The sequence below is a fragment of the Epinephelus lanceolatus genome, chromosome 20 (genome assembly GCF_041903045.1).
Source record: "Epinephelus lanceolatus isolate andai-2023 chromosome 20, ASM4190304v1, whole genome shotgun sequence".
NCBI lineage: Eukaryota > Metazoa > Chordata > Actinopteri > Perciformes > Serranidae > Epinephelus > Epinephelus lanceolatus.
The window spans coordinates 1,370,430-1,382,500 of NC_135753.1; the positions used below are offsets into that span (position 1 = coordinate 1,370,430).

A 12,071-nucleotide genomic window follows, 5' to 3' on the forward strand; every position below is an offset into this window, starting at 1 on the left:
GGCCAAGAACAATAACTTCAGTTTTGTCTGAATTTAACATCAGGAAATTGGTGCTCATCCAAGTTTTTATGTCTTTAAGGCAGTTATGGAGTTTAGTTAATTGATTACTTTCTTCTGGCTTCATCGATAAATACAACTGAGTATCATCTGCATCACAATGGAAATTTATAGAGTGATTTCTAATGATGTTACCTAAAGGAAGCATATATAGAGTAAATAGGATTGGTCTGAGCACAGAACCTTGCGGAACTCCAAAACAAACTTTGGTACGTAAGGATGATTCATTATGAACGTCAACAAACTGAAAACGATCAGATAAATAAGATTTAAACCAGTTCAGTGCAGAACCTTTTAGGCCAATTAAGTGATCCAGTCTCTGCAGTAGAATTTGATGGTTATTGCCCCATAAGTTTTTTTTAAACAAATAAGGTAAAAGAGATCTCCTTTAAAATGATCCAGAGATATTACCCGACTAATCTCTATGCAAAGGCTTAAGACTGACATAAATGTAAACTGTAGGCTTACATTTTGTGGAGTTCTCAGGGAACAGTGACTCATTTATTTTGGTCATGTGAACATACAAGATTTTTATGGAGTAGGCTGTCACATTATTTTATTGATCACGTGTATCCTGGTTTTGTTTTATGTTGGAGAAATGTATTGTTTGTATTCATAGAATTTGAAAATAATCTCTTCCCGCAATTTTAAGTGATCAAACTGCTAGTTATTTTAACCAAATTTTATGTTCATTGATCCAAATTTCTAAAAAAGAAACCAAACTTTATGGAACTAACAGTGTATATCAAGCAATACATCTCTTATCTGAAAGCACTAACCAAAAAGCGATTAAAACCTGTGAATTATTTAAGCTTTACAAGGTTTTTATATAATTATTTATTTTACTCTTTTCTATTTTACTATCTCTTGATATAGTCCCACTGGCTTATTTTTTGCACTTTTGAATTACTTTGTTGTGATACTGTTGTATACACAAAAACAAATGTGTCATTGTTTTCTATACATCAGACCAGTTATCGCATCATCACTCAGGCATCATGAGAGTTTTAGGGGAAAACAACCGCCATTTATAAATCCCCGACAGATAACGGTATTCAAGATTAGATTAGATTGGAAGATTAGATTGGATTTTTTTAGATTGGAAGATAAGATTTGCCGATGTTGTGGATAATACTATGAAGTCTCGCACACAATACTGTGACTTCCCGCTGTCACCAGACTCCAAACAACGAAAACGTCAGTCTTATTAAACAAAATTGCCCCGAACTAACTACTCTGATTGTTGTCAGTTGCTTAGCTAACTTTTCTTATACTATGTAGGTTTCCCAAAGATAAAGAGCTGAGAAAGCAGTGGGAAGTAGCTCTCAGAAGGGAAGAGTTTTCTGCTAGCCCATCCTCCGTTATCTGCAGTGAGCATTTCAAACCTTAGGACTTTGACAGAACAGGTCAAATAGTCCGGCTCAGAGATGGAGTTATTCCTTCTGTCTTCTGTTTCCCAGCTCATCTCCAAAGGGTAGGTGTATCAATAGGCTGTAAGGATTAGATAAGTCAATGCCACACTATGCTGAAAATGTTTTATTTTTCCTTTCTGAATGTGAAGGAATCAATTATGTATTTTGTATTACCCTGTTTTATGCTTCACTTTAGCCTGTGGCTACCAGGACATCTCAGACCTCAAAGAAGGCTCAAGAGAGCCTGTCAGTGGACTGTTCCCAGCTCGTCCAAGAGACAGAACCCCTGAGACACAGAAGGTTCTACTTGTGCATGCATTGGAGGAACTGCATGAGCGCAGCATAAGAGTGTTATGTGTCACAATGGATGGGCATGCCTCCAATGTCAGCATGTGCAACCAACTTGGGTGCCAGCTTAAGGGGTTGGGCCCTTAAAAACATTTTTTCCACATCCAGTGACTGCTGAGAGGGTGTTTGTGATGATGGATGCTTGCCACATGTTGAAGTTGGCACGGAATATGCTGCAGGCCTACAATCCAATAACCAGCACCACTGGCCAGATCAACTGGACATACATCATTCATCTGAATGATGTTCCAAAAAAAAGATGGATTGCACGCTGTCAACAAGGTAACAGACAAGCATGTGAATTTTGATTCACAGAAGATGAAGGTGTCCTTGGCTGTACAGACACTGAGTTGCTCTGTGAGTGACAGTAGCTCTGCTCACACTGAGGGACCTTGGCTATTCAGAGTTTCAACACTGTGAAGCAACAGCTGAATTCATTGAGGTAATACTAATATAATACTAATAGCGAGGTTGTTTTTTTTCAAACAATTAATTGTGCAGCCCTAATGCAAACCTTGTTTTTTATCAATGTTTATTGGCCATGCTGCGAATAGTGAATCCTTTTTATATTTTAGAAATTAGACTAACGACTCACGGGAACATGATAGTTTATGATGATGATTCAGATGCTTTTGTTAATGCAGACATTTGCTTTTAGATAATTGACAGGCTCTTTGACATCATGAACAGCCGCAATCCCCATGCCAAAGGGTGCAAAGCTCCCCTGGGTTCTTTGAATTGGGCAGAGAGAGTAGAGTTCTTGTTAAGAGGCAGGGACTACTTAATGAGTTTGGTGATGAAAGATGGCACACCCCTTCACCGATCAAAGAGGTTTTAGGAAATAGTGAAGCTTTCGACAGTTTATGACATCAAGTTCATATGATGTCCTGTTCTAGGCTGGGCAATATGGATAAAATGAAAAATATTTTTGACCAAATACCTCTATTGATATAGAGAGAATATTGTAGGGATGACTATAGGTGCTTTCACACAATATTGATATATTATGGATATATTGCCCAGTCCTATTCTGTTCTCTTGTTCTGCATGCCACATCACAAGTTCATATGATGCTATGTTCTCTGGTTCCGATGTTTTTGCAGTCTCCTGTTTTGTTTCTGTTGGACTTCTATCTTCAGTATTATTCAGTCCTTAGAGGTGTCATAATGGTATGTATGGCAGTGTTGATGTTTTCAGGCTTTCCCATTTCTGTTGTTCCACTGTTGTTGTTCTATTGAATATTGTTCCTTGTTGATTTAACATCTATAAATGAACAAAATCACATAGTGCTCTCTTGAGGCAACTTGGTTTGCCATGATAATACTGACAAAACATTTCCTTGTGAAGGTACTACCTACCGCTTTAGCCAGGATTGCATGGAGCTCCTCTTCAATTCAATCAGGGCATCAGGTAGGGATTTCATTTTTTTTTAACATGTGGTTTGTCTGTATGCAGAGGTGGGTAGTAACTAGTTACATTTACTCAGTTACATTTACTTGAGTAACTTTTTGGATAAATTGTACTTTTCAGAGTAGTTTTAATGCAAAATACTTTTTACTTTTACTTGAGTTATATTGTTTTAAAGCAACAATATTCTTACTTGAGTACAATATTTGGCTACTCTACCCACCTCTGAGTACATAATTACATATATATATATATATATATATATATATATATATATATATATATATATATATACATACACACACTATATATAAGAATATATTTGTGTTTCTTGTGCCTTGATTTATGTTATGTTTGTAAAGATTTAATTTATTTTTGTTTTAGTTAAAGGGGTATCGTTTAAAATACATGAATTTGCAGATTATTATTTTTGATTGATTGATTACGTTCATGTTCTTATTTTACAAATAAATCAGACGTTACTCAACAGTTACTCAGTACTTGAGTAGTTTTTTCACCAAATACTCTTTCACTCTTACTCAAGTAATTATTTGGATGACTACTTTTTACTTTTACTTGAGTAATATTGTTCTAAAGTATCAATACTCTACTCTTACTTGAGTACAATATTTGACTACTCTACCCACCTCTGTCTGTATGTATGAATGTTACCATGGTAACTGTTTTGTCATTATGACATCATCAGATTGACAGCTGTGTGCACTTTGTGGGGACAGACATGCATATATACAGACAAATCCTGTCACGTCAAGCTAACACTTTATCCAGTTTAGGAAGCCACACAATTGTTGGCTGTTCAGCTTGTTTTCCTTTCTGTTTTTTTTCCCCCAAAAAGTCTGTCTGTGTGTTTTGGGGGCTGGAATAACAACCCTTCAGCAGGCCAATTCCAGGCCATTTTCCGCCGTCTCATGGTGCGGTGTGGTGTGTCTTCAAGCTCATCAGGAAATGTGGCAGCACAGGATGAGACCGTGTCCCTGTCTGCTTTTGAGATGTCCTCTTCTCCAACAGCAGAAGAAACTGAGGAGCTTCCATCCCCTTTTGCCAACATTCCTGCAATTGTGTGTGACCATAGTTATCTACCAACCCACTTTGGTGGCCTTGTGGACAATGCCCTTGTCTACATCTCAGGGTTTGTTGTCCGCCAAATTTTGAAAAAGCTGTCTTGTGATGTGTGCCGTGGTAGCTTGGTGACTGATGCTGTACCCACATCATTTGATCAGAGCTACCACTTGCTCACACTAAAAAACAAAGGAGGGCTGATGATTCCCTCTGAGGGTACAGTGAGGGTGGTCAGATCAGCTGAGCGTTTTATTCGCCAGTCAACGTTAGGACAAGCCGCCTTGATCAGTGAGTTTGTCTGGGCTGAGATTGGTTCAGAGGATGTGTTTTTTCTCAGGGGACACATTCAGGAAACACAGTTCGGAATTGACAACTATCATTTTGTGCTTATGTCACTAATTGTGTCTGTCTTCCATAAACTAAGGCTGCACCACATTGCCAAACTGAAAACTCTTCAATTACAGAGTGGCAACACACGAAAAAAGCTGTGCAAGACAATTCTTTTCAAAGGGTATTAGCTCCCATCCCGTCTTGATACTTACATAGTAAGTATCAGTTGGTAGGTTGACTGAGTTGTAAAATGACTTGAATTTTTGAAATGAAATGAAATGAAATGATATGAAATTAAATTAAATTATATATGAAATGATATGAAATGAAATGAAATGATATGATATGATATGATATGATATGATATGATATGATATGACATGAAATGATATGATATATGAAATGAAATGAAATTCATTCAAAGTTTCTGGTGTTATGGTTATTATTATTATTATTATTATTATTATTATTATTATTGTTATTATTATTATTATCATTACACTACATTACCAACTTTAACCTTTGGTACTCTAATCTGTACTGTTCATTAAATTATACTACTATTAGTATTGAAATGTTAAGAAATGAACACTATTGATTATCATCAATTATCATTATCAGGCTACCACTGCTATTGTGGCTGTTATCATTAGTATTATTGCAAAAAGGTTCATCTAAGCACGCACATCTGAATAAGAATACAGCTGGGTGCCAGACACAAAAGCAAATCCAAAGAATGTATCAAAAAAGGCCGCACACCGGATATAGCTCCCAGTAGCATTTTAACTGATAACCACCGATGTGATGTTTAGCAGTTATCAATTAAAAAGTTAATACTAATCATTAGTAGTATTACCATTGTTATCATCAACCACCTTAACTATTTACTGCATTGACTACTATAATATAAATTACTGAATATAAAAACAATTCATCAAAATCAGTTCAATGTAGGCCTTAATGTAAACATGCTTTTTATTCAGAAAACCCACAGATGTCACATCTACATGTCAGGATCTGGTTATTATAGACACAGATTCAATATTTAACATTTATTATTTATCATCACAGTAACAACGTTACAATAAACATTTAGGCTATAAAATGATTAGAAAAATACACACGTCGGTTTGGTGCCTACCTGTATCCTAAACATTTAAGAAGTTGCCTAACTTTGTTCACATTTATAATCATCTGAGAAAGTTACATAGGCTACGTTGTTTTTGGTGCCTATCTGTTTCCCAGATATATTAGTGCGTGTGAATGAGAGGCATTAACCTAAAGCACTTTATAGAAAGGCGCTTTATGAAGTTCAGTCCATTTACTTGTATTAGTTTATAGGGCAGATCCATAGGCCTATGTGGCGGACGCGCTGACATATCGCAGCAACGGGCCAACCCGCTCGATACCGCGTCTATGTATAAATGTCTATGGTCTAAAATATATAAACTTGTGAGCTGTTTGAATAAAGCTTTGAAATTAAAAAAAAAGGGGGGGGGGTCTTTAGTACAGCCAAAGACGGTGGTAATCCAGTATCTTTGGTACAGCCAAAGATACGAGAGGGACCCAACTGCAGTCAAGATGGCCGACTAGGGCGCCGCCATATATCTAGTCTATACCGGAAAGTTGGAAAGTCCCAAGTGGAAGTTTCTTCTTCGTGTAATTTTTTGCTTATTCGGCGGCCATACTGATTAGCGGGTTCAGAGAACGAGAGAACGGTAAGAAAAATAGTCTTTTAATTATCATCCAACGAGTGTGGTATGGTTTCTAAGATGTAATTCGTGCTATTTACAAATGCGATGCATCGAAAAATTAGAGTGTCATGTCTCGTGAAGGCTGTTCTCCGCTTGACTCGATGGTCTGGGCTAACGTTAGCTTAGCCAAAGAAAGTACGCTAATGGATTTGGCAAAGTCGTATGGCAATTTTTTCAGCGTTTTTGGTGTGTGTATTACCCTATACACACACAAACGCGCATATTTATTTCTTACATATATATGTATGTGTGTGTATAAATAGATATATATATATATATATAACGGTAAGATATATAACGGTATATATACACATATAGTTCGTGTGATCCTGGTCACATTATTATTACCATCAAGGAACATATCTGTTGCCCGGACATAGAACTGTTGGCTGTTGGACTCAGGCCGTGTTATTTGCCAAAGGAGTTTTCACATGCCATTATTATGACTGTGTACATCCCTCCTCATCCTCATCCATCCTTCAATCATGTCACCATGGCAACGACACTTTGTTTTTTTTTACACTAGTATGTGTGCCACTGCTGTATATATTGTTGCATATATTCTGTTGTATTGTATATATTGTTGTACATTTTATATTTCTATATGTTATATATTATACTACAGTCTTTGTTGAATAGGAGCAACTGTAACACTAACAATTTCCCCCCGGGGATCAGTAAAGTATTTCTGATTCTGATACTGATTCTGATATATTCTTTTCTTCCAGATGCACCCTTCTATAATTGAAAAAGGCGACATTGTTGTATGTTCATGTATTTGTTTGCCTGTTCTGTTTTATGCTTTTCCCTTGTTTTTGATTTGTGATTGAACTCAGTAAAGACGTTGTTTACAAAAAAGAGAACTCCAAGTGAAGTTATTATTGCTAGTATGATAGTGTAATATTGTGTTTTATTGGATTCCAGAAATAAAATAGAATTAACAGAAGACTGACAATAGGAAAATATAATTATTGCATTCATTTAATAGCTAAACTGGATAATGAACACATCTCTAGACCCAGGAAATGCCTGTTCTGTTGCAGTAACAAATGTCTGGCGCCATTGTGTTGCCCATGATGTCCCTGCTCATCCCTGAAGATCCCTGGTGGATGAAAATACAACCAGCAGGATTGAAGTCATTTCTCTAAGCTGCTCTTCTGTGCCTTTGAACAAACGGGGTGTGGGGAGCTGTGTCTGCACAGTGTTTGAATGATATTTGTAGCAGAGGCAGATTAATACACCATGAATCTACAACAATTTTCCTTCCTCCCCAGCAGACTGCAGCATAAAACAACACACTTGCCACCACAGACTGATAAAACATCTGCAGCATCTTACTACAGATGTCAAGAGATCTGAGCTTCCTTAAGAAAAAGAGGCGGCTCTGCCCCTTTTTGTAGAGAGCGTCTATGTGTAGGGACCAGTCCAAATTATTATCCAGGTGTACACCTAGATACTTATGACTTGGCACCACCTTGATGTCCATCCCACAGGTATTCACTGGCTGAAGAGGGGGCTTGGACCCGCAGAAATCTATAATCATTTCCTTGGTCTTTGAGGTGTTCAGTAGGAGACAGTTCTTGTGACTCCAGTCACTGAAGGCTTTTATCAGTTCCCTGTATTCAGATTCCTGCCCATTCCTGATACATGCCACAATAGCAGTGTCGTCCGAGTATTTCTGGATGTGGCAGGACTCAGAGTTGTATTTGAAGTCTGCTGTGTACAGTGTGAACAGGAATGGAGCCAAGACAGTCTCCTGTGGAGCCCCCGTGCTGCTCATTAATGTCCCAGAAGCACAGTTCCCCAACCTGACATACTGTGCGCTTCCTCTCAGGTAATCTGTGATCCAGGAGATAAAGGAAGGATCATATGATTAATGCATAATGTCTGGGCAGTACAACCCTTACACTGTACCACCAATGATTTACAGTGCCTTCTTTTTTACTGTTAACATAAATTAATATTAACCATATGCTAATATGAAAGTAAGTATGACATTTGTTGTGACCATGTGTGCATGTTGCAACTGCAGCCTAATCTGAAAGTGCTGTTTATTTGGTTGTGTAAATTCTCATTTTTTATTAATTCTCAGTTTATTTAATCTGAGAATTCAGTTTATTTAACTTTAGTTATTCTTCAGTCCTATTGTGAATGTGTGTGTGTGTATGTGTGTGTGTGTGTGGCCACCACCACACAAACATAATATTTACATTTGTATTCATAACGTTGATATTAAAGTTAAATCCATGAAACCTTAGCATTATAACTTAGTGATATTATTGTAGGCTTTTAACTAACTTCTGAGTTTTACAGTAGCCTATAAAGTCGTGGCGAGACAATTAACTAGTCACTTATACCGTTACGATAAACATGTAACTGCACAAAATGCATAAAATTATGTTATGTGTAAACGTACGTGTTTTTTAAGCTTTTATTTTTGTTTTAGCTCGGTCATATTTCCGGGATCGAGCGGCGATTAACCAACTTCCGGTTGTGACTTCCGGCATGGATTGGATGTATGGCGGCGCCTTGTCGGCCATCTTGACTGCAGCAAGGTACTCTTGAAAGATACACGGCTTTAAAGGAGGAACTGCCTGAAAGCCTGTATTCAGGGATAAAACGCGAACGTCACCGTATCTGTTTTGGTCCTACAGAGCCACCGTAGCCGTCATGGCGCTCTTAGAAGGTGTTGTGCTTGCTGTCATACTAACATGTTTGTTACTTATTATCCGGCTGTTTACCGTTGTGAAGACTGGATCAAACTATAAACCTGGAGCCAAAGGTCCGGTCTCAGTTGTTGTCGTCGCAGGATCAGGTAAAGTTAACGTTAATGACATTACCTCAGATCCACTGTTAGCTTGCTGTTTCCTTCCGTCACAGAGCTCAATTGATTGTTCAGTCACATCTCATCTGTATAGAAAGACAGACATGTGTTCCTACTTTCAACTCAATCTTTCAGATTCTAACGCACAAGGGCAAGCACGCAGGGTAGCTTTCTTCCATCAGCTAACAGTCTGAGCTTTAACACGGAATCTTCTTGTCCTAAGTTCTTGGTAAAGGTGGAGCCTTCAGTAACCGATACCTTTTCCTGCCTTCAGACAGGATTCTCCCTCAACTTGACGAGCATAACAAAAAGTGGACAGAACAGTCAACTCATAAGAAGATATTCAACGTCAGAGTAAACACACAGTTCCACATACTTCCAAAGTACAAAAAAGCAGAACTACATTAAGCACCCCCTAGTCTCATGGGTCCATCCAAAGCACTCCCTTCAGGATTTCACAAGCTTTCTTTGCGATTGTTGCGGCCTAAAATGTCTGAATTCACAGCAGCTGTTCTAAAAAGTTGCTATGCATGTTGCAATTAATTCAGGCTTTTTTTTTCTTTCTTTCTTTTCATTTTGCAATCAATGCGAGAGCAAGTTAAAATTGCAAAAATAGATGCTTTTTTGGTATAATTCATTAAAAATTTCAACTTGTTTCAGTGAGGATAAAACCACACTGTTGTGAGTTTGTGATTTACTGTATACTGCACTGTCACCACTAACCCTGTATATTTCATCTATCACGACATCACAACATCTGAAAGGGGCTGCAACCACACTTCCCTTACTTGCCTTTTTTTTAGGGATGCACCGAAATGAAAATTTGTGGCCGAAGCCGAATATTATTAAACGCTTGGCCAAATACAGAGTACCGAATACAGAATATCATTGTTTAGTTTTTCATTAGTTTTTGCAGATGAACCCCCTCCAGATTAGCGTTGTCACGGTACCAAAATTGGGACCCACTGTGCCATACCAATGAAAATATCATGGTTCTGAGTAGTATCATTATACCACAGCGAAAATGAGGCAGATGTGCCTTTTGTCATTTATGAAAAGATAAATCACTTTTCTATAATACATCAATGATATTTCAGTGTAATAAATTACTTATTGACTTATTCATACTTCAAAAACAGCATCAATAAGTGATTAACATAGGGGGGAATCAAAATAAAATAAATAAATAAAATAAAAATCAACCAGCCACCCGCCTCCCCTGACAGTCCCTTCATAATCTGTAGGCTGCTCGCACAGCGTGCTGAATGATTTAAGCCTATTTTGCTCATTCAAAACTATTTTTAGTCACACATGTGAGTGCCGTGACCGATGGATCGCCATACTGCCGACATTTTATTCCGCCCGTCACGGCACGCCATTTGATTGCATTATCAAAACACGCTGCTATTATTCGGCCTTGCTTTTAACTTATTCCACCGAATACCGAATGTGTGGTTTTTTTGCAATATTCGGCCGAATATATTCAGTTACCGAATATTCGGTGCATCCCTACTTTTTTTTTTGCATCCTAGTCCCTCCTACCAGGGATGCATGAAGAGACACAAGGAAACCAAACAAGAAAGGAAGAAACAAGTAAATGTGGGAGCAGAAATAAGAGCTTTATGTTTTCCTTCAGGATGGCAGATCAGACCGTCTTTCAGTTTAAGCGAGGAGCAAGGAAATATCAAATAAGAGAGATGGGATGCACCCTACAGTGAGAGCTCACTGAGTTTTAGCTCATCTTCATCTTTACTGTGCGTTTATCATGTGTAATTGACAGCGTGTCTTGTGTATTTTCCAGGTGGCCACACCACAGAGGTCCTGCGGCTGATGGAGTGCCTGTCTGCAGCCTACACACCTCGACACTATGTTATTGCTGACAGTGACAGGATGAGTGAGGAGAAGATCTGCACCTTCGAACGCTCCAGACAACACTCAGACTCTGAGTCGCAGGTACACAGCTGGCCACATGCGTACATTTGGGTTTGGATGTCAAAGTGTTGTTGGATTGTCCCCAGCAATCTGTTCATCTTATACATGTCACATTATCAAACATCTATTACTGTCCAAAAATGCCCTCAGTAAGCGAATTAGGACATGAGGTCACACGCAGATTGGTGAAACACACACTCTCAGGTGAGTTCTGATCAGTGGTGGAAGACATATTTACTTAAGTAAAAGTGTTTATACAACAATGTAAAACACTGTCTAACCAGTAACAGAGTAAGCCATACATTCAGTGGTTTTTACTTAAGATTGGATCAAATCTTGAAAATGGGTTGTTCAGAAGAAAAAAAGCATTCTGAAATTGGGTTAGATCATGTCATTTGATCTCGGTTTTGATCTGGATCAAACTTTCAGTTTGTGTTTTTCAAAACTTCTTGGTAGGATTGGGATATCTTTGATCCAAAGATAATCCTGATCAGATCAGAAAGCTGTATTCAGGCTGAATTTCAGGAACGAAGTGTAATAAAACTTTCAAATTGCTCATTTATATATACATATATTTATATTTTGCACTTAATTTGTTTAACCGCTACAGTGGTAAAGTAGACATTAGACTACCTATTAATTTGTCTGGTAGGGTCATTTTTTAAAAAGTATTTTGTCCCAGAATTTCCAATATTAGCTGTCAGTATAAAACAAAAATGTTTTAAAGTTTTAATAAGAAGACATCTTTTTTTGTTGTCTTTGGTGGCACCTATGGTGATAAGCAGTAGGCCTAATTGCAATGTGTATGTTAGCGGACTTGAAACCAGGCTTGTGAATTTATTTAGGCTATATCAGACATCCAGGTACTAATACTGCAAATGCTGGGGCTTTCATCAGTGGGCCATAGGCTCAGTTATCATTGTGTTA

General features: G+C 37.9%; 2 protein-coding genes across 5 annotated transcripts in view; both read left to right on the forward strand.

Moving 5' to 3' along the window:
- The first annotated feature begins 246 nt into the window (after window positions 1–246).
- LOC144458909 (uncharacterized) lies at window positions 247–5,111 on the forward strand. Of its 2 annotated transcripts, XM_078162742.1 has the most exons (3): window positions 247–2,259; window positions 2,921–3,227; window positions 4,081–5,111. In XM_078162742.1, the coding sequence occupies exon 3, from the start codon at window positions 4,154–4,156 to the stop codon at window positions 4,820–4,822; it is 669 nt and encodes a 222-aa protein (XP_078018868.1). In that variant the 5' UTR covers window positions 247–2,259; window positions 2,921–3,227; window positions 4,081–4,153; the 3' UTR covers window positions 4,823–5,111. The 2 variants fall into 2 exon arrangements, with proteins under 2 accessions (XP_078018868.1, XP_078018867.1); XM_078162741.1 differs by having other exon boundaries at window positions 247–3,227.
- Window positions 5,112–8,920: 3,809 nt separating this feature from the next.
- The window catches only part of alg14 (ALG14 UDP-N-acetylglucosaminyltransferase subunit), a 63,111-nt gene continuing 59,960 nt past the window's right edge, over window positions 8,921–12,071 (forward strand). The window contains exons 1-2 of one of the 3 annotated variants that reach the window (XM_078162784.1): window positions 8,921–9,203; window positions 11,014–11,165. In XM_078162784.1, the coding sequence (XP_078018910.1) occupies window positions 9,059–9,203; window positions 11,014–11,165 (297 nt within the window). In that variant the 5' untranslated portion in view covers window positions 8,921–9,058. The remainder of the gene's footprint in view (window positions 9,204–11,013; window positions 11,166–12,071) is intronic. The other 2 variants (XM_078162785.1, XM_078162783.1) reach the window with 2 other exon arrangements.